We start from the raw sequence: 21,819 nt of genomic DNA, 5'->3' as shown, positions 1-21,819 counted from the left end.
GTTTGACAACGTCCCCCTCCCCGCGCACACCCACACACACACACGTGCGCGCCCCCCCCCCCCCACCACCACCACACACAAAAAAAACATTGATAACGCATTTAACTCCCGTGAAGTGCTTCGTGACGTCCTCCCCCTTGTGTCGAATGCAAGGATTATTATTAACAACAAATCACACTTCCACAGCACCCTTCGGGTCGGAGAGATGTCCCAAGGTCCTGAACAGTCTTTAGACAGAGTTCTACAAGATTCTTCTCGCTCTTTCTCAGACTGAGACGAGCGATGTTATATTGGGGAGATTATAAGACACGCCTCGCGGGAGCTCGGACTTTCATTTCACGTTTCTATAATTAGACCTTGTGGCTTCACAAACAGGAACAGATGCGGAGCAGAGCCCGACTGCGCGCTCTTGTTCGTTCCCCTGTTGTGACTCCAGTGCATCGGGGCATAATCCTAGTAATAATTACGCATTTGACGCAGCGCCTGATCGAGACGTCTCGAACGTAAGCGCTTCGCAGAACGCACTGTAAGGAGTAGTGACTTGAGTGTCTTGCGGGCGAAACAGTGCGGTGTCCCACAAACAGCCCTCGAGCGAGCGAGTGAGTGAGTGAACTATTTTGGACAGACCACCGGCCGAGAGAGAGAGAAACGCCCTTCTCTTTTCGATCAGCCCCGCGAGAGATCGTAAATATCCACCCTAACGGGGCAGACGGGGGGGGGGGGTGAGGTTTAACGTCACCTCCGACAATGCAACCCCCCCCCCCTCCCCAGCGTTGCATTGGAGCCTCAGCTGAGACGTGGGGCTGTATCAAATGCGACGACTATTATTATTGTTCCTGTTACCATCCTCTCTCTCTCTCTCTCTCTCCTTTGCCCCTCTCCTTCCTCGTTGTGATCGTTCGCTCGGCGGACACGTCGACACGTGAACAGGAGAGGGTGGTCAAGCCTCCCCACCCCCACCCCGCTCGCGCCCGGTCGGCATGGCGAAGGCAGCCACAGCCCCCACGGGCGGCGGGACCATGTTCTGCAGCCTGGACGCCCCGGTGAACGCCATCAGGTCAGAGCGCTCGCCTCGCAAGGGGGTTCGTTTCCCGGAGGGGGGGGGGAAGGTCGGGGCGAAACCTTAGGGAAGTTTCCTTACTCCCCACACACACACGCACACGCGTGCACGCACACGTGGTTGATTAGTCGCTTGGCGGATTGCTTTTCCGGGGGCGGTAATAATCCCTTCCACACCCCGCGACTGTTTTGCGGGGAATCCCTCCCGACGGCGGGAGTGGGAGTGGGTGGGGGGGGGGGGGGGAGAAGGCGCTATTATCAAACCCGAGGACCGCCGCGGCTTATTCCGATTCTCATCAGCATGTGCCGGGATGGAGACCAGGTGGCCGTGGCCGGGAGGAACATCTTCAAGATTTACGGCATCGAGGAGAACGGCTTGACCGAGCGCTGCAACCTCCGCTGCGGCCGCAAGCCCTCGCTCAGCCTGAGCTGCTCCGACGTGGCCTGGCACCCGCTGGACGAGGCTCTGCTCGCCACGGCGGCCACCAACGGGGCCGTGGTGACCTGGAACCTGGGCAAGGCGTCTCGCAACAAGCAGGAGCAGCTGTACATGGAGCACAAGAGGACGGTCAACAGGGTGGCCTTCCACCCGGCCGAGATCGCCCTGCTCCTCAGCGGCTCCCAGGACGGCTTCATGAAGTGCTTCGACCTCAGGAGGAAGGAGTCCGTCTGCACCTTCTCAGGTCGCCGCGCAGAGACGCAACCCTCCCCCCCCCCTCCCACCCACACCACCCCGCGCGTGCGCATGCACAGACGTGTGCATGCCTGCGCTCCTGTGTGTGTGTGTGTGTTTGTGTGTGGTGTGTGCGTGTGACTGGGCGCCTGTGTGTGGGGTGTGTGTGTGTGTGGGGTGCGTGTGTGACTGTGTGCCTGTGTGTGTGGGGGGTGTGTGTGACTGCGCCCCTCCCACCCTGCGCATGCGCATGCACAGAGGCGCGCAGTCACACACACACACACAAGCAGAGGCACACACACACACACACAGAGGCACGCAGTCACGTTGTCGTCGTCGTCGGGGTGTTGCGGTGGGTGACGTGCCCCCCCCCTCCTCCTTTTGCCCCCCCCCTCCCGTGCCCAGGCCAGTCGGAGAGCGTGCGAGACGTGCACTTCAGCGTGAGGGACTGGTTCACCTTTGCCGCCACCTTCGAGAACGGCAACGTGCAGCTGTGGGACATGCGGAGGCCCGACCGGTACGAGCTGATGTTCACGGCCCACAACGGGCCCGTCTTCTCCTGCGACTGGCACCCGGACGACAGGTAGGGGAGAGGGGGGGGGGGCGCGGGCTGGGCACACACGCGTGTACGTACACGCGCACGCACGCGCGCGCATCAACACACACACGTCAACGCACACACGTAACAACTCAGCACGTTTGCACGTCAACACATGCGCGCGCACGCCAGCACACGCTACGTCCACACGTCTCTGCACTCACACATACATGTTCGCACATCACGTGTGTGTGTCTTTCCCCCCCTTCTCTCTCTCTGTGTGCGTGTGGACAACCTGACCCACTGATCTCTCCATGGCTCCCTGTGTGTGTGTCTCTCTCTCTCTCTCTGTCTGTCCAGCCTGACCCCCCCCTCTGTCCAGTCTGACCCCCCCCCTCCCTGTCCAGCGTGACCCCCTCCCCCCGTCCAGCCTGACCCCCTCCTCCCGACACTCTCTCTCTCTCTCTCTCCCTCCCAGGAACGTGCTCGCAACCGGCGGCCGCGACAAGACGGTGAAGGTGTGGGACGTCTCCGGTGGCGGCGGCGGCGGTGTGGGAGTCGGAGGGGGCGTTGCGGGAGGAGTGGGGTCTCCGCCGCCCTGGACCCCGACGCCGCCCCGGGAGCTGCACTGCGTGCAGACCATCGCCCCGGTGGGGCGGGTGGCGTGGCGGCCGGAGCGGCGGCACCAGTTGGCGACCTGCGCCGTGATGCTGGACCACAGCGTGTCGGTGTGGGACGTGCGGCGGCCGTGCGTGCCCTTGGCCCTGTTCGCCGGGCACCGGGACGTGGCCACCGGCCTGGCCTGGCGCCGGGCCCGGGACCCGCACCGCCTGCTGTCGGGCTCCCGGGACGGCAGTCTGTACCAGCACAGCTTCCGGGACGCCCGGCGGCCGGACCTGGGCGGGCGGCCCGGTGGCCTGAGCTTTGGCCCGGCTGGGGAGCTGGCCTTCGCCCTTAGGGAGGAGACCGGGACCGGGGATCACCGGGGAGGCGGCGGAGGGGGTCGGACGCACCCGTTCTTCTTCGCCCGGCGGCCCGACCCCGCCGAGCCCACGGCGGCTGCTTCCAGCCGCCTCGGCGTCTTCGAGCCGCGGCCCGGTGACCCCCCCGGTGCCGCCGCCGGTGACCGTCGCTCGGCCCCGACCCGGACCGGGACCCAGACCACCGCCCGCTACCGGCTGACCGGCCGCCCGCTGCCCGAGCTGTGCGAGCACAACGCCGCCGTGGCCCGGGCCCTGAGGCGCCCGCGGGCCGCGCACGTCTGGCGGGCGCTCAACATCCTCTACGGCACCGCCGCCGACAGCAACAGCACCGGCACCGGAGGGGGAGCGGCGGGAGGGGGCCATCATCATTCCCTCAGCAGGTAACCCGCTTCCTCGTCAGCTCCTCTGGGAGGGGGGGGGGTGTGTGTGTGGGTGGGGCGGTGTGGGGGCTGTGTATGTGGGGGTATGTGTGTGTATGTGTGGGGGGTGGGTATATGGGTGTGTGTGTGTGTGGGGGTGTGTATGTGTGGGTGGGGGGTGTATGTGGGGTGTGTGTGTGTGGGGGGGGGGGTGCGCGGCTGATGGTAGCCCGGCCCTGGCTCGTCGGCAGGACCTGGAAGTTCCGGCCGGTCGGGCGCTGGTGGGTCAGTCGTTCGGTCTGCGAGTCGGGGGTCAGCGGGTCGATGGGGGTCTGAAGCCGCAGTTGACTGATGGACACTCTCTCTCTCCTTCCCACCCCCTCTCTCCCCCCCGCGCCCCCCTCTCGCTGTCCGCAGCCCCACTCTGGTTAGCGAGAAGAAGCTGGACTGCGGCCGCCTGGAGTCCCGGGATGACAGCCTGACCCCCCTGGCCCCCGCCTCAGCCCTGCTGCAGCACAACGAGGGTAACAGTGAGCGGAGAGGAAGCAAACCCCCTCCCCCCCCATCCCCACCGCCAGCTCTCCCCCCCTTCATACCCCCTTTCATACTCCCCCCTCTCCCCTCTCATACACCCCCCTCTCTCTCCTCATACTCCCCCCCTCTCTCTCTCCTCAAACTCCCCCCTCTCTCTCCCCTCTCTCTTTCTCCTCATACTCCCCACGCTCTCTCACCCCCACTCCCTACTCTTCCCTTTCTCACTCCCCCCGTCCCTCGTTCCTCCACACGCCCCACCCCCACCCCACAAGGTCTATTCCCCCTCCCCGCCCCCGCTCTCTCTCCCGTTTGGAGTCGGATTAAACCCCCCCCGTCCTTGCAGAAAACGAGGGGACGGAGGGGAGCGACGGGGCGGCCGAGGGGCTGTTCGCCGACGGGGAGGGCGAGGAAGACGACCTGTTCTTCTTCGCCGACGACCACGACAGCGCCCGGGGTGAGCGATGGCCGGAGACCGGGCGCGGGAAGGTTTCCGAGTGCGCGGTCTCAAGCTGACTCTCCAGCTCAGCGCTGGCTGGTGTGCGTGCGTGCGTGTGTGTGCGCGCGCGCGTGTGCGTGTGTATGTGTGCGTGTGCGTGCGGCATTCCTTCAGGATGAGGCGTCAAACCTCGCTCCCATCCCAGCCGGATGGACGTTAAAAAAAATCCCCGGGGGGTGCTGTTGGAAAAGAGAGGAGAGTCTCTCTCTATCTCTCTCTCTCTCTCCCCCCCCCCCCACCCCCCCGGCGTCCTGGCCGACAACTGTTTGCGGGGGGAACGGACGCTGCTGTGCACAAATTGGCTGCCGAGTTTCGCCCACAAGTCACTACACTTGACAGCATATCGCGGGAAGCGCTTCGAGGCGTCTCAGCGGCGATGATCAGTCCAAGTGCTCTTGTCGAATGCAAGGATTTCTTGTTGTTGTTGTTGTTGTTAATGAATCCTGCTTAAAATGTTGGCTATCGTTCTGCCGCGCAGGGGAGGAGCTGGTCCTGCCTCAGGAGGGCTTCACGCTGCGTCACGAGCTCGTGGACCACCCCGACACCCCGGACCCCCTCGCGGAGGAGACGGACTCCCCCCAGCCCAGCGGCGGCGAGACCGACTGTGTGTCGCTCAGCCCCACGGAGGGCATCTCGCTGCTCTCCCTCCCCCAGCCTCTCCCCCAGCCCGGCTTCGCCCCCGACTACTTCAACCCCATCGTCAGGGACATGATGTGCCTGTACGCCGAGCGGGGGGACGTGCAGATGGCCGTCTCTGTCCTCGTCGTCCTCGGCGACAGGATCAGGAAGGAAATCGACGAGCAAACACAGGTATGTCGCTCACACGCGCTGCTCAAAAATTAAAATAAAATTTCCTTATTCCACACGCACACGCACGCACACACACGCGCGCCTCTGTTTACCGCGCAGTAAGTAGGAAGAAACACGGCTGTGAGTCGATTGGCGGATGGCTTTTACGGGGTTGGGTGGGGGGTAATAATCCCCTCCAATAATCCCTCACAACTGCTTGTGAGGCGCTGCCGTGCACAAAACTCTGTAAGCGCTCTCGTCTTAAATGCTTTCCAGAAGTAAATACCATCCCTTTTTCCCCCCCTCTCTCTTCACTCCCTCTCTCCCTTTCCCTCTCACTCCCTTTTCTCCCTCCCTCCTCCTACGTTCCTCTCTCTGCCCCCCCCTCTCTCTCTCTCTCTCTCTCCCCTTCTCTCTCTCTCCCGGGGTCAGGAGCACTGGTACATGTCGTACATCGATCTGCTGCAGCGTTTCCGCCTGTGGAACGTGGCTAATGAGGTGATCAAGCTGAGCCCGTGCAGGTCAGTCAGTGGCCTGAACCAGGCATCCACCACCCTCCACATCAACTGCAGCAACTGCCGGCGGCCCATGAACAGACGGGGCTGGGTGTGCGAGAGGTGAGCGCGGCAAACGGAGGGTCTCCGTGGAAATCTGGCGACCGATGTTAGCTGAACGTATCACCACAATAATAATAATCCCCACATTTGATATAGCGCCCGATCACAAGGACAGACGGCACTGACACGGCGCCTCTCGCGTCGAGGGGACGTTCCCGAGACGCTGGACAGTCAGAGATGGGAGTTGGGATCAGGAAGGGTGGGGGAGCGGGAGGGTGGGGGCAGAAGCGGGTCGAAGAGGAGGGTCTCGAGTAATCGAGTCACGTCCTTTGAGATGTCCTAAAGCGCTTCACGGAATATACCCTGAAGTGAATTGACTGCAAAGTGTGTCTTATGGGCGGAACGGGGCAGCCAACGGCACACAGTCCGAGGATTGTTGAGTGACCAAATTTATTTCTGTACTTTTTTTGGAGCGATTATTAACCCCTGAAATAGCGATCCGCCAATCGACTAACAACCGGGTTCCTACTGGGTAAACAGAGGTGCGCGCGCGGGCGTGTGTGTGTGCGTGGAGTGAGGAAACTTGCCTCAGGTTTCGCCCCGACTCTCCCAGGGGATCGAACCCAGATCCTCTCGCTTGTGAGGCGAACGCACTGACCACCATGTTACAGGACTCCAAATAATATAATAGTATAATAATAATCCTTGGGCTGTTACAGCATCTTTCACCTGGTCTCAAAGTGTATGGTGGTATTTTACTGTGAGACGTAGTGACTGTGTGTTTTGCTCTAAGCGCTTTCCCTTCCTCTCTTCCAGGTGTCGGCACCGAGCCAGCTCCTGTGCCATCTGTCACCACGCAGTGAAGGGCCTGTTTGTGTGGTGCCAGGCTTGTGCCCACGGAGGGCACCTCCAGCACATCAGAGAGTGGTTCCAGCTTCACGCACACTGCCCCGCGGGGTGCGGGCATCTCTGCGAGTACACGTAGTGGGTGGTGATGGGTGAGGGGGGAGAGAGAGAGAGTCCATGGGTCTGGCCATAGCTGAGCCAGTGTGTGACATTGCCATCATTCGCTCACTGGACAAGTGGTGGTGTGGTGGTTGGGGGGGAAAAGCGAGCTTGGCTTTTGGGGCTTAAGAGAGGGAGAGGAGAGACAGAAGGGGGGGGGAGAGAGAGAGGGGAGGTATAGAAGGGGGAGTGGGGAGAGCGCTGCATGGTCAGAGGTGTCATCTTTTTTGGATGAGTCATTAACCCGAGACCGTGGAAGCATTTTCCGCTGCGCGAACCTAAGTGGTTGTTGGCAAATTAAGCCTTCAGCGCTGGAGCATTGCCTCAGTGGCCCAGACGGGGGTGGAGGCCAGCGAGTCGATCAATTTTTACGACTGTAAATATTTAATAATAATAATAATAATAATATAATTTGAACGAATGCTACACATTTAATTATTTGTGGAAGTCCTAGACTACGAACCGCTCCCTTGGTGGGTGTTGGGAATTACGGCGGTTTGAGCAGCTGGGATGGGAGTCGGTCTCTCTTCAGGCACCTTTTTGGGGTCAGGGGGGGGAATGGGGAAAAGATGCACTTTCAGTCATTTTTCTCTTCCCTATTCCCTCCCTCCTCCAACCACTAGTGTTAAGCACTTGTGATGTCTTCCCCCCCCCCTCCCCTCCCCATGGGAATGTTTATTTTGTATTGACTGCACAACACTCCCCCACTCTCTCTCACAACTCATTCCCGCCCGGGTTCCCTTACTCCACAAGTCTGTTTATCCAGCGATAGGTAGGAACCCGGTTGTTAGTTGACTGGCAGATCGCTTGTCTGGGGTTAACCATCCCTCCAAAAAAAGAACTGGGTCACCACGGTTTGTGGGACACTGCTGTGCGCAATCGGCTGCTGCGTTTTGTCCACAAAATAGTTAATTCGCTTTAGTGTGTCCTGTGAAGCCCTCTGAGACGTCTCGAAGACGTGATTAAGGCGCCGCGTCAAATGCGAGGATCATTATTATGATCATTCTCAAGGCTTTCCTCTTTGACTGTGCTTTCAGCCACCCCACCTTCCCAGTTCACCGCCGGCCGCCTGTGTAAAGCACTTTTGAGATGTGCTCCCGGCGTGAAAGGTGCTTTTATAAATATGATCCTAAGACGAGTGGAACGCTCAGTTTGTCTTGGGAGACACTTTAGCACAGTGACGGGTTTCCGCAAGTGTCAAGACACCCGGCTGACCCCCAGAAAGATTCTTAAGACGACCAAGTCTGTTACGAATTCAACAAGCACAGCTTTGGATTGTTACGTTCATCAGGTCAGTTTTTAATTCCCAAAAAACACACGTTCATTTGGTCATTCATCCCTCGAGCGACAATGAAATTGACCAAATTTCGCACGTTTTTTTTTGTTCCCGAGAGGGAGGGAAATAAGAGACACCAAAAATATTCAGCATTTTTTTTAACAATAAATAGCTTGTAATATCCACACTACAAGAAGTCAGAACGCCATTAAAATGCCATTAATTACCGAGGAGGTTAAGACCAGGGAGTCCAACCTTTTGGCTGCCGAGGACCAGGTGCCCTATTTGAGGAACGTCCATGGACACACAAGCAATGCTTTTTTGTATTTCCCTTCCAGAGACGTGACATAACATTTACGGGTTACGGAGGGAGCTTTCAAGATTGATGTTGATAAGATCCGGTAGGTCAGGGTATTGAGGGGTACGGGGAGAAAGCAGGAAATTGGAATTTGAAGGATTAGTTGAGGTACGGATCAGCCATGATCTAATGAAATGGTGGAAGAGGCATCAAAGGGCTGAATGGCCTGCTCCTGTTCCTATGAAGGTGGGGGGGGGGGGTGGGGGAAAGAGGGCAGGCCACCAGTTGTATCACCCTGAGCTAAGAAATAATAAGAGCGAACAAAATTCCTTTGTTTTCATTTGTAAAAAAAAAAAAAAAATCGCTTAACCAGGCCGACGATGGGGAAAAAATAAATGATCTGCGATTGTCCCAAGAGATGGCCTGAGACGAAACACAGCACTGAACACGATTGCTTACAGACGAGGTGGTCATGGTGAGGGGGGACTGACCCAGAGGCAAGATCAAGGCTGTGCGCTGAGTTATTAATACAATCAGTCCTTGAGCACTATTCCATTCCCCCTCGTGGGGAGCGAGCGAGAGGATGGGCGGCTTCACTGGAGGTCTTTCATCCTATTGAGCGCACTGCCCGCCTGGAACCAATCGATCTGGCCCTCGTTGAAGCTGTGGTTCAGGAGGAAACTGTCCTCCGAGCCGTTCTTGTGCTTGAGGGTACATTTGAGGGGCTGCGGGAGGAGAGGAGAAACAAAAGCAATTCTTAAAAAAATGTATAAAACAACACCGGGAGTGGTGGGGATGGGAAGGGCACCGATTTATGAACACAAAACCTGGTTTTGTTTAACTAAAGTGTTTCGTTTTGAAGCTCTCCCTCCGCCTGGCGCTCTTTTGAAGGTCACCATTGGAGACCTTCCTCTTCAACTCTTCTTACGGTCACCCCCTTATTATGACTGGAAAGATGTCAGCCCGGCTCAGCTGTGGGTTCAAGCCTCCGTGTCCGGGGCTTTGAGCTCACGGTCTAGGCTGACGCTGGGCTGTGCAGCGCAGGTTCCAGGGAGCATTTCATCGTCGGGAGTCGCTTTTGCTGAGACGTTTAAGCCGAGCTCCCGCGTCTGACTGTGTCTGTCCGTTTAATATCCTGGGCTGGAACTGCAGTGAAAGGGCGCGATGCGATGACGTTTAGCGATGTAATGTCACTCACCTTCCCCGGGCCAAAGTCCTTGAGGCCCAGGATGGACACCCTGTCGTCTGGCTGCACCTTGTCGTAGTCGGCCGGGTTGGCGAAGGTCAGGGGCAGGAGGCCCTGCTTCTTCAGGTTGGTTTCTGCCAACAAAGCCCCCAAAATTACCTTCCCTCTGTCCCCAGTTCATCGGCACAGCGCAGATACAGATAATAATAATAATAATAATCCTTGCATTTGATATAGCGCTTTTCACGTCGGGAGGACGTCCCAAAGCGCTTCACAGAACACACTGTAAAGTGAATTGACTGTATATTTGTGGGCGAACGCGGCAGCCAATTGCGCACAGCAATGTCCCACAACAGTCGTAGATTGAAAATGACCAATTTATTATTGTTTTGGGTTTTGGAGGGATTATTATTAGGCTCTGTGTGGGGTAAGGAAACTTGCCCAAGGTTTCGCCCTCTGCCTGGAATTGAACTCAGGTCTCTCACTTGCAAAGCGAGTGCTCTAACCACTGAGCTACAGGACTCCACTGATTGTTCCTTAACAGGCCCAGTCTCCGGGCGAGATCTCTCACACGCGCACGCGCCCCCCACAAGCGCACTTCGGCCAGTCACGCCTACCGTGAATGCGGGCAAAGCTCTTGACGATGATGGCTCGGCCGCCCAGGTGACGCGGTTCCAGGGCAGCGTGCTCCCGGCTGGAGCCCTCGCCGTAGTTCTCGTCGCCAAACACCACCCAGCTGATGCCTTCTTTCTACACGTACAGAGCAACAATTTAGCGTCCTCGTTCATCATGGCCTCCCCGCGCCCCCCACCCCACCCACTCCCTGCTCACGCACCCTCTGACTTACCTCGCAAGTTTCACTGCCCTCTTTATCCCCCCTCCTGCTGTGAGGTGCGGTTTTTCTACCCTCTTCTCACCTTGTAAGCGCGCGCTGTGTCTGGCACGGAGCCGGTCTTGCCCGTCAGTTGGTTGGTGACCTCGTTGACTTTATCGTTCTCGCTGTTGACGGCCCCGATCAGCAGGTTGTTCGAGATGTTGTCCAGGTGGCCGCGGTACTTGAGCCAAGGCCCCGCCGCGGAGATGTGGTCAGTCGTGCACTTGCCCTTCACCTGCGGACACACACCGAACAGGACATCTCAACCCCAACGGCCACAACCAACCCGCAACCGAGCTCCCCTCCGACCGACCGACAGGTGGGCTCTGGGAAGCACTTCGAGACGTCCTCCGGACGTGAAAGGCGCTGTGTTAACTTAAAATGATTGTACTAATCTCGCATTTGATAAGGTGGCTTTCGCGTCAGGAGGACGTCTCGTGGTGCTGCACAAACCGGCTGCAGCGGTTCGCTCAGCAATAAGTAGAGACCCGGTTGTTAAGTCAATCGGCTGATCACTTTCTGGGAATAATAATCCCCCACCCCACTCCCAATGAAATATATAATAATGTGGTCACTCCATCCACGACTGTTTATGGGACACTTCACAGTGTATTCTGTGAAGCTCTTTCAGACGTCTCTCAACGACATGATAAGGCGCTATATCAAACGCAAAGATTATTATATCAATCAAATGCAAGGATTATTATTGTAATTATTATATCAAATGCAAGGATTATTATTGCAGGAGTGAGTGTGAGGGCCACACACCTTGATCAGCACCGGCATGTCATCCATATCCTTCTTGTTCCACTTGTCAAACGGCTCCAGTAGCTGCAGTCGGGTGCTCTTGGGATCCACCTTCACAGTGATGCCTTGACTGTCCTTTGGTGGGTGCTGATAGGTGTCCTGGCCTGGGTCAAAGCCCTTTATACGGGGGCAGAGAGAGAGAGGAGACAAACAATCACAGCCGTCCCTCGGCATCTGTTACAGCAACTAGTAACCTCAACCAGAGCGTGTCTAGTATTGTTCTACAAACCGTCACAGCTCCCTGTACACTGTCCGTCCGCATTCCCAGGTCAGGGTTAGAGACACAGTAAAGTTCCCTCTAGACTGCATCCACTCTCACAGGTCAGTGACAGCGTGGGTTTGATAGAATGAAGCGCAATTGTCACCACACAGACCACTTGCCACCACACACCTTGGATGGCAGCTCATCGGCGTGAGGTGGCTTCAGCTTGAATTTCTCTCCGTCGGCTCCGGTCAGCATGTCGCGCTCGGGGTCAAACTTCAAGGTGCCGGCGATGGCTAAAGCCGTGACGATCTGTCGGTTGGAGAACGTTCACAATCAGCACAGCAGTGAGGACACATCTCAGTGCGTTATCAGCACCTGGGACATCCTCCCGATGGAAAAGGCGCTATACAAATTTGTTGTTGTTCTTGTAATTTGCAACTTGTATTGCTTTCACTCCCCCCCCCCCCCCCAGTAAGGGAATGGGAGGGAGGGGGGGGTGGGAAGGAAAGGCAACCACCTAAACTATTCCCACTTTCAGACGTGCTTAAACCACAGGTAGACCGATCCCACACTCACACCTAGATATTCACTACACACACACGCCACACACACCACACAGTTACCTCAGGAGAGGTGACAAAGGCGTGCGTGGCTGGGTTGGCATCGTTGCGGCCAGTGAAGTTTCTGTTGTAAGAAGTCACGATGGTGTTCTTCTCGCCTTTCTTAACGTCCTTCCTTCGATAGGAAAGGGTTATGTGCAGGTTAGAAGACACACTGTACACGGCAGCTAACAGCAGCGCACCCAATCTCATGTTAACTGCAGCGTTGGCAGGGCGCTCTACCCTGGGTGAGGGTACGGCACCAGGCTACACGAATGAAAGTTGATGGCCTTTGGATCAGAAGGTCGTGGGTGGGGGGGGGGACTTCGAGCTCACAGTCTAGGGAGACAAGGGGGAGGAAAGAAAGGAACATGCTGCAGTGTTACGGTTGCCATCCTTCGCACGAGATGCTGAACCGAGGTCCCATCTGTGCCCATTCAGGTGGACATTGCAGTACCCAGGGCTCTGCTGTTAAGAGAGGAGTTTCGCCCAGTTTCCTGGCCTCCAAAAAAAAAAAACACACCCATAAAATTAACTGACTCTTTGTGGAACACTGATGTACATAAATTCACTGTTGGCTTTGGCTTTGCCTTCAAACGCGGTGAAGAGCAATTGCTGTGAAGCACTGGGAGACGTGTGGACATTATAGACAAATTACTCAAGCTACGACCGTTTGTGGGACATTGCTGTGCGCAACTGGCTGCCGCATTTCGCCCTCAAAATACACAGTCAGTTCACTTTGCAGTGTATCCTGTGAAGTGGTTTCAGGTGTCTGGACGGCGTGATAAGGATAAGATATCAAATGCAAGGATTATTAATATTATTAATTATTATAGTAGTCTTAAGTGTCTCAGCGAGAGCAAAGTGCTGTTCAGCCACCTCTACCTGTCCCACTGTCCAATACAGGGCCCACAGGCATTTGCTAGAACCACCCCACCAAAGTCTCTCAGGATCTTGGACTAAGGAGAGAGAGAGAGAGAGAGAGAGAGAGAGTCGGGTTAGATCACAGAGCATTGCCCTTCACAGATCACCTTCAGCATTAAAGCTGTTCAATATATGCAGTAAAACTCACACAAGTCTGATCTGGACAAATCACATAATCGCCAAGTTCCACGTTACAAGAGTTTAACACAAGTTTGACATTAACTCCTACTTTGCGTAAGTCGCATTAAATGTATGGTCCCAACTGAGGCATTTAATATTCACGCCCTGGTACCTCCCTACCTCTCCGACCTACTTACCTCTCCCCCCCCCCCCAACCCACTACCCGCTGCCTCCGCTCGACTGGCTCCGGGCTCCTGCTTGACCCCCGTGCCCTCCGTTCCACCACCGGTGGCCGCGCTTTCAGCCGCTACGCTCCGAAACTGGACAACACCCCCTCTGTCCCTCCTTTCCCATTTTCAGGTCGTGCCTGAAAACCTTTCTCTTTGACTTCGACTCCGGTCACCTCTCTCTCCCCCCCCCCCCCCCACCACCACCGGCTCGGTGTCAGGCTCCGCCACTGTCAAGGGTTCTGTGTCTCTGCCCTGCACGAGGGGCGGGCTGTGTAAATGCAAGTTGCTGTTGTTGCGCCTGATGCGAGGTTCACTGTACGAGGGAGCTGGGGTACTTACATAACCGTCTCTTTCGATGGTGGCTCGGATCTGCTCGGAGCCTGGCGTGACGGTGAACTGGGATTTACACTTCAGCCCGTGGTCGATGGCCTGCTGGGCAACAGCAGCCGAACGCCCCATGTCCTCGTAGCTGCTGTTGGTACAGCTGCCGATCAGACCTGCCAACACACAGCAACCGTGGCCGGCTTAGCGCAGGGTGAGAGCAGACAACCAACCACCTCCCTCCCCTCTGAAAAGAAGCCTTGTTTCGTTCACAAACAGCACAACAGTGAGCACCTCCATGTACACCTCGGTGTATTGCCGTTTCACCCACAAAAATACAGAGTCACTCCACTTTGTGGCGTATCCTGTGAAGCGCTTTGAGACGTCTCAATAAGGCGCTGCGTATCGCAGATTCTGTGCGTGCGAGCTCAGACAATGTGGGTCGGTGGGTAAGATGAGCGATGTGGGAAGCGAGTGTAACCTTATCCCATCACCCTCCGCCCCCACCTCCTTCTTCCCATTTTCAGCTGTCAAGTGCACTCAAGGAGACATCTCACACACACAGTGTGCTGAACCAAATGGAATCTCATAAGTTTCCGCAGTGGCAAAAAACACAGACTTAAAAGCCATCCCCTCCCCAATAGGACCCGTCAAATACAACACAGGGAGACCGTTTCCTAAGCTCACTCCTGGGACAGCGAAACCAGATCCAAAATGCGCAGCTGGAATTCCGTCACGGCGAGATCCTCTGATCACTCACCCACTTTGATCTCCAGAGGCCAGCCATGTTTCTCTGCTGCTGCCCCCACCTCAGACACTGGGTGAGCGAGGTCAGGGGTGAAGGGTCCATTAATGTGCGGTTTGAGCTAAAATATAGAGAAAACAGAAGCACGGTGATTATAATAATGATGATAATCCTTGCACTTAATATAGCACCTTATTACGTCCTCGAGATATCTCATATCACTTCACAGGATATACTGTAAAGTGAATTAACTGTATATTTTGTGGGCGAAACATGGCAATCAATGCGTACAGCAGCGTCCCACAAAGAGTCGTGGTTTGAATGACCAAAATATTATTATTTTCTTTTGAAAGGATTATTATCCCCGGTTAGCAATCCTTCAATCGACTGACAACCGTGTTCCTACTTACTGCTAGGTAAACGGAGGCGTGTGGAGTAAGGTTTCGCCCTGGTCGAACCAGGGTCCTCTTGCTTGTGAGTCGAGTGCTCTAACCACTACGCTACAGGAGTTCTGTAGCAGTCTCTGGTTCAGAGTTGAGGGTATAAATGCCAGTGACACCAGCCCTTCGGTGGAGTAAGATGTTAACAAGGACTGTCAGAGCCACCTTGCGACTAAGTAAGCTTCTGCTGGCTCTGCTCACACGTGAAGCCACTTACCTCATTCAAGTTTATCTCAATCAGCTGATCGTATTCACAGCCCTTGTCGGGCACCAGCAGGTCCTGGAACCCGTCAGCCAACTTGGCGATCTCTGAAACGAAGGGGCAGAGGAATTCTTAACCGGCTGTAATGATGTGGTTATACCACCCAATGATTTTATAGACATCCCATGGCGTTAAATTGGCATCTAGCGCACTAGGTAAAGTTTCTTGTGGGCAAATTGTGGTCAGACAAGTATTTGACACATGCAGAAAGCCATCTATCTGTGCATAAAAGTTTCCAAACCAGATAAGAATTCTACATATGTACACCTCCTACACTTCTTTGTGTCTGGAATAGAGTGCACACACTCTCTCCTCCCAAGCCTTGGATCTTTTCAACCAAAACCCCCAGAGGAGAGAGCGAGAGTGTGCGTTGGGGTAACTTAGGAGTCTAACCAGCTAAAACCAGCTTGCCATTGAGAGCGCTGTCTGGTAAGCTTTCCTGCTGAGAACCTTTTTTTGCCTTTAAACAAACTCACCTGATCTGCCGGTACTCTCCAAATAGATCTTCATCCTGTTGTTGTAAGGGAAGACTGATGTGGTGGCACCAATCTCAGCGCCCATGTTACAGATGGTAGCCATGCCTGCGAATGGAAAGCAGTTTCACTTGAGGGTGGAATACTTTTTGGGGAGTTAGCCGGGCATCTGACTCACGCAGACCTGCAGGTTTCCGCCTCAGGAACCAGACTAAGCATGAGTAGGATCAGGAGTAGGCCATTCCGCCCTTCGAGTCTGTTGTGCCATTTTATAAGATCATGGTTGATTTGTACCTCAAGTCCAGTTACCAGCCCTTGCCCCATATCCCTTAATACCCCGACCTAACAAATATCTATCACCTCCGTCTTGAAAATATGAACGGATCCAGCATCCGTGGCCTTTTGGGGGAAGAGAGTTGCAGATTTCCACTACCCTTTGGGTGAAAAACGGCTTCCTGATTTGACACCTAAAATATTCAGGTGGTCACCGACCTGAAATGTTAACTCACTTTCCTCTCTCTCTCCATAGGTTCTGCCTGACCTGCTGAGTGCTCCCAGCGACTTCGGTTATCATTGCTGTACTAGTCGGTGTCTGTCCGGCGTGTGTTACCTGTGCAAGAGATGGACTCCACTCCCGGCCCGTGGTACTCCACTATAGCGCCGGTACCGCCTTTAACCGTCAAAATGCTGGCTACTTTCAGGATGACGTCTTTCGGGGAAGTCCACCCAGACAGCTCTCCCGTCAAATTCACACCGATAACCTGCAAGGTATTTCAGTGAGCGTTTTCAGTCAATAATAATAATCCTTCCATTTGATAGGAGCGCCTTTTCACGTCTTCGAGGCATCTCTTAAGCGCTTCACAGACTCTACTGCAAAGTGTAGTGGCCGTATATTTTGTGCAATCCATTAGATTTTATACAGCACCTATTAAGTCAGGAGGATGTCTTCACCAGATTTACTGTATTTTGTGTGGCAGTCAATTTGCCCACTAAGAGCCATGAAACAAATGGACAATTTTATTTAAAGGGAATTGTCGGCCAGAATACCAGAAGAGAGAGAGAGATAGAAAAACTCCCTTCTCTTATTTTTAACAATGTCATGAGAATCTTAACAGGCAGACGGGACCTCAGGTTGAGGTCTTATCGGAAGAACGGACCTCGGAAAATGCAGTGTTCCCCCAGCACTGCATTTTTAGCCTCAGGCTAGACAGAATGAGTTCCAAGCCTTGATGTGACGAGGGGCTTGAACCGACTGACACCCAAAAGTCCATCGTAAACAAAACAACAACTTGACAGTGGCGGTGCATAATTCCGAGCCTGGGGGGTGGGAGAAGGGAGCGGTGACCGTAGGCACTGTCGAACAGGAAGGTCTTCAGGCGCAACCTCAAAATGGGGAAGGGACAAGCGGAGGGATAGAGGACGTAGCCCAGAATTTCAGGGTGTAGATGTAGTGGCTGAAAGAGCGGCCACCAAAGGTGGCACGGAGGGCAGGAGGCCGGAGCTAGTCAAGCAGAGGTAGTGGGTTGGGGGAGTAAGCAGGTCAGAGAGGTAGGGAGGTGCCAGGACATGAAGGGATTTGAAAAACAATCCCACTCTAGATTGCTTCCTGCCGGAAGGATAAACTGGAGTCTTTTACCTTCGGGCACTTTAGTTCCCAAGGGATACCCGCCATCACATCAACTGCATCGGCTCCTCCAACCCCAATGCAGACACCACCCAGCCCACCACCGTTAGGCGTATGAGAGTCGGTCCCGATCAGCAGCACGCCAGGGAAAGCGTAGTTCTCCAAGACAATCTGCAACAGAGAACTCCCGTAGTCAACGACGACAGCAACAACTTGCATTTATAGAATAGTAAATAATTCTTGCAGTTGATATAGCACCTTATCACATCGTTGAGACGTCTCAAAGTGCTTCACAGAATATATTGTCAACTGAATTACCTGTACGTTTTTGTGGGTGAAGCACGGCAGCCAACTGCACGCAGCAGTGTCCCACAAACAGTCATAGATCAAGTGACCAAATCATTAAAAAAAATGTTTGTAAGGGATTATTACCACCGGAAAGTGATCCGCCAATCGATTAACAATCGGGTTCCTGCTTGCTGCTCGGTAAACAGCGTGTGTGGAGTAAGAAAACTTGCCAAAGTTTCACCCTGGCCCAGGAATCAAACCCAGGTCCCCTGACTTGTATTGTTGAGCGCTCCAACCACTACAGGACTCAAGGAGCGTGGGGTAGAACCTCAAAGCACATTGCCAACCCGCACTAATGTAGGAGCTTCCACATGGGAAGGACTCTCTCAAACCCTGAGCTGCCGAGTCAGTCGTACAGTACAGGCGATGGGGTCAGAGAAGGATCACAAAAACTAAGTCAAAGAAGATTTTACCTGATGGATAATACCAGAGCCAGGTTTCCAGAAGCCAACTCCATACTTTGCTCCAGCCGTCGCCAGGAAGTTATAAACTTCTTCATTTATATTCTGCACATTAAAATAAAAAGTGATGATAGTAATAATGATCCTTGCATTCAATAAATTTTGTTAAGGGATTATTATCCCCAGAGAGTGATCCTGCAATTGACTAACAATTCGGGGTTCCTACTTACTGCTAGGTAAACAGAAGTGTGTGGAGTGAGGAAACCTGCTTAACGTTTCGCCTCGCTAACTTGGGAATCGAACCCGGGTCCTCTCGCTTGCAAGGCGAGCGTGCTAACCACTGTGCTATGGGGATTTTTCTTCACGTACCTTAGCTCTGGCCAGATCTTGCTCCCCTCCGATTTGAGCCTCGATCAAGTGATCGCAGTGGATAGTAGATGGCACGGCGACCTGAGGTAACCCGCTGCTGATAAACTGGAGCATGGCCATCTGGGCGGTGGCGTCTTGCATAGCCACGCGGTCTGGCCGTAGCCGGAGGTAGGTCTGCCCCCGGGCAATGTCCTGGTGGACGGGGTCATCCAGGTGACTGTACACAATCTTTTCTGACAGAGTGAGTGGTTTGTCCAACCTGGCCCAAGAAAGGGGAGGAGGAGGGGGGGGGGGAAGGTTATTCATCAATCACGAGTAACTTGGAATAAAATCAATTTCCTCTCTTCAAAATTGCATTCACTCAGCGCCTTTTATGGTGGGAGGATGTCCCAAGGCACTGGATGGACAGTCAGTGATTTGGACTCGAGCTGGGGCTTGGGCTCAGGAGGGAGCGGTAGGGGTAGGAGGGTGACCAAAAGCGTGGTCAAAGAGGAAGACATGCTTTGAAGGAGGCGAGGTGAAGTGACTGTGGGATGGAGTTCCAAAGGATAGGGCCAGAGAGGTTGAAGCCCCGACCGTCGATGGTGGGGCAGGGAGGGTGGGCCTTCGGAGGGAGTGGACAGATTGGTATGGGGTTACCAGGTCAGAGAGGTAGGGAGCAATTACCTTTTGCGAATAATGCCAAGGTTCTTGTGCAGTTTCTCATAGTTGATGAACTCGTTGGGCTCGAAACGGCTCATTGACACTGCGGCTCTTCGACAGGCCGAAGAGATTCGATACGTCCGTGCCCCATGGCCGAGGGTTTGCTACGTAGAACAGGAGATCAGCCATTACTGCACATTTCATGTAACTATCCAGAGCAGTTGGCGCATCCCCACAAAAAAAACCTTCCCCATTACACATCACTTTAGCCACGAGACTTGGTAGCCAGAAAATAGAAGAACACAGTGCCTTGCGATGAGGAAGGCACTTCAAGGAAACTGTTCCTGCAAAACATTCTGCTCCCAGTCATGCAATGCTGATGGCGGGGTCAGTTAAGGGATACTCTGTGACTTCCATCACCCGCTCTGAGCACGAACCAGGGCCACGAAGGCAAGTCACGAGCCTCTAACAACCACGAAAACTCAGCCACCTTCAGCATATGAGTCTCAGTTTCAGTCGAGGGCTGTGATTGCCAATAACCTGTTTAGCTGAAGCCTTAACTTCGCCTTTCAGTCTTTTGAGATCACGTCGCTCACTGAACTTTAGTCTTCAAATTGTGTAGCGCGCTTCACGCAGGGCAGTGTCTAGTAGCAGTGGGGGGGGGTGGAGGTGGCCACAAGCACAGTCAAAAAAAAAAGGGGGAAGGAAGGGGGGGGGCGATGCGGAGGGATTGAGGGGACGACAGTTCCAGACCTTTGCGGCGTAGTGGCTGAATTCTCTCTGAAACACTGGCAGCTTTCTGCAGTTTTACAGCGAGTCTGTTTTCCCTCTCGCTCGACAGTCAGACAGACAGCTTGAGTGAGCTCGGCACCCGACCAATTGGCAGCCATCGGAGTTTCTTCCCACCCCAGCCCAGCCCAGCTCAGCCCAGCTCAGCCCAGCCCAGCCCAGGCCAGAGGACACGCAGCTTCAGGGTTTTGAAGGTCAACTTCAGGTCAGAGAAATCGACGGCAGGACCTCCGAGGCTGAAGGTCAGGGCCCGAACCCGGCGCTTTGACCTCTTGCCTCGTCGAGATCCCGGTCCTCTCTCTCTCTCTCTCTCTCTCTCCTTAACCCCGGCGTTCTGCAGCCCGCCGCGCCCGGCGGGGAGCGCGCCGCAGCGGACAGGGTGGCGGGACGGAGAGAGAGAGAGAGAGAGAGAGAGAGAAAAAAAAAACCCGCAGCCTCGCAGTGTGTGGTGGGGGACGGGGGGACGGGGGAGGGGGGGGACGGAGGGGGTGAGAACGCTTTCCCGCGACCTTCGGACTCGGGAAGGCGAAAGGGAAAGGAAAAGAAGGCGCAGGGAGCTGCCCGCGTCTTGAGACAGTGATGGTGGAGGGAGGTGGGGGGGGTGGTGGTGGGGGGTGGGGGGGTAGAAGGAGGAAGGGGAAAGGTAAGGGGGTGGGGGTGGTGGGGGGGGGGGGTGGGCAGCGACCCAGGGGGGGTTTTTCGCCGTTAACCTTGCCTTCACCTTGGGTCCCGGAGCCGGGTTTGGGGAGGGGGTGGAGGGTGGGGGGTGAGGAGAGAGAGAGGTGTGGGGATGGCGGTGGGTTGCAGCTGGAGGTCCGGTTGCCATGGTTACCCGTTCGAGCGGGAGGCGAACCGACCGCTGGAGGCGGCGGCGGCGGACGCGGCCCCGCGAGCGGCCGCTGAAGAAACCAAACGCCGCCTCCCGCCTCTTCCCCGCCTACACCCTCACCCCCATACCCCGGGAGCGTCCCGCTCGACCTCCCTCATCCCCCCCGGCCCGCTCCCTCCCTCACACACCGCGCCTCGGCCCGGGTTTACCTGCAGTCGGCGGACGGTGAGGACGCGAGCCGCCATTTTGTTCACTGACAAAGATGCCGCCCGCGTGTGACGTCATGACGTCGGGGGGGGGGTGACGTATATAAAGGCAGGTCAGGTCCTGGCCGCTCGGTACAGTTTTTTTTTCCGCCAATCACTGAGGTCTGAGGTCCTGGCCGATATATACACACACACATATATATATATATATAGAGAGAGAGATATATATATATAGAATCAATCAATCCTGTAGCTCAGTGGTTAGAGTTTGGGTTCGATCCCACCCAGGGCAGGGTGAAAAATAGGGCGAGTTTCTTTACTCCGTACACACACGCGCGTGCGCACGGACGCGCGCCTCTGTCTACCCGGCAGGAATTTGGGAACCCGGTTGTTAGTCGTATTGGCGGATGGCTTCTCCGAGGGTCGGGGAGGGGGCGGGTAATAATAATTCCTTCAAAATAAATAATAGTTATTTTGGCCACTGCTGGCTGGCAATCGGCTGGGCTTGGGCTTGGGCTTGGGCTTGAACCCCCCCCCCCCAGCCCCGTCTCGCCCTCAAAACATCCAGTCAATTCGCGTGACGGTCTGTTCTGCGCAGCATTTTGAGACGTCTTGAAGGTGTGAAGCGCTATGTCGAATGCAAGGATTATTATTATTATTAATCAATTTTGGCAGGTTGGGCAGGTGTGTGTGTGTGCGTGGTGTGTGGAGTCATTAGTAGGAACTTTAATCAATAATAATAATACTCCTTGCGCCTTATCACGTCAGGACTTCTCAATAAATATACATGATTATCAATGATCAATGTGAATAAAATATTTAATTTTTATTAGTTGATTAATTATCAATAATCAAAAT

At 55.0% G+C, this 21,819-nt stretch overlaps 2 protein-coding genes across 2 annotated transcripts; one reads left to right on the top strand and one right to left on the bottom strand.

The window, feature by feature from the left end:
• Positions 1-980: 980 nt before the first annotated feature.
• Positions 981-7,162, top strand: LOC103189253 (GATOR complex protein WDR24-like). Its single transcript, XM_042345078.1, has 10 exons — positions 981-1,057; positions 1,360-1,742; positions 2,138-2,315; positions 2,749-2,821; positions 2,894-3,633; positions 4,030-4,136; positions 4,490-4,600; positions 5,121-5,452; positions 5,864-6,048; positions 6,805-7,162. The coding sequence occupies exons 1-10, from the start codon at positions 981-983 to the stop codon at positions 6,971-6,973; spliced, it is 2,355 nt and encodes a 784-aa protein (XP_042201012.1). The 3' UTR covers positions 6,974-7,162.
• Positions 7,163-8,276: 1,114 nt separating this feature from the next.
• On the bottom strand, positions 8,277-21,007 carry aco2 (aconitase 2, mitochondrial). Its single transcript, XM_007909568.2, has 18 exons — positions 20,965-21,007; positions 19,162-19,301; positions 18,496-18,754; positions 18,139-18,231; positions 17,390-17,548; positions 16,364-16,514; positions 15,757-15,861; positions 15,236-15,327; positions 14,594-14,699; positions 13,852-14,009; positions 13,124-13,197; positions 12,263-12,374; positions 11,826-11,948; positions 11,396-11,551; positions 10,671-10,862; positions 10,371-10,503; positions 9,766-9,887; positions 8,277-9,292 (listed from the first exon to the last, which is right to left on the bottom strand). The coding sequence occupies exons 1-18, from the start codon at positions 20,998-21,000 to the stop codon at positions 9,161-9,163; spliced, it is 2,343 nt and encodes a 780-aa protein (XP_007907759.1). The 5' UTR covers positions 21,001-21,007; the 3' UTR covers positions 8,277-9,160.
• Positions 21,008-21,819: the final 812 nt, after the last annotated feature.

The sequence above is a fragment of the Callorhinchus milii genome, unplaced genomic scaffold (genome assembly GCF_018977255.1).
Source record: "Callorhinchus milii isolate IMCB2004 unplaced genomic scaffold, IMCB_Cmil_1.0 Scaffold31, whole genome shotgun sequence".
NCBI classification, from domain to species: domain Eukaryota; kingdom Metazoa; phylum Chordata; class Chondrichthyes; order Chimaeriformes; family Callorhinchidae; genus Callorhinchus; species Callorhinchus milii.
The sequence above is the reverse complement of the archived record's forward strand: the minus strand, read 5'-3'. Positions and strand labels throughout refer to the sequence as shown.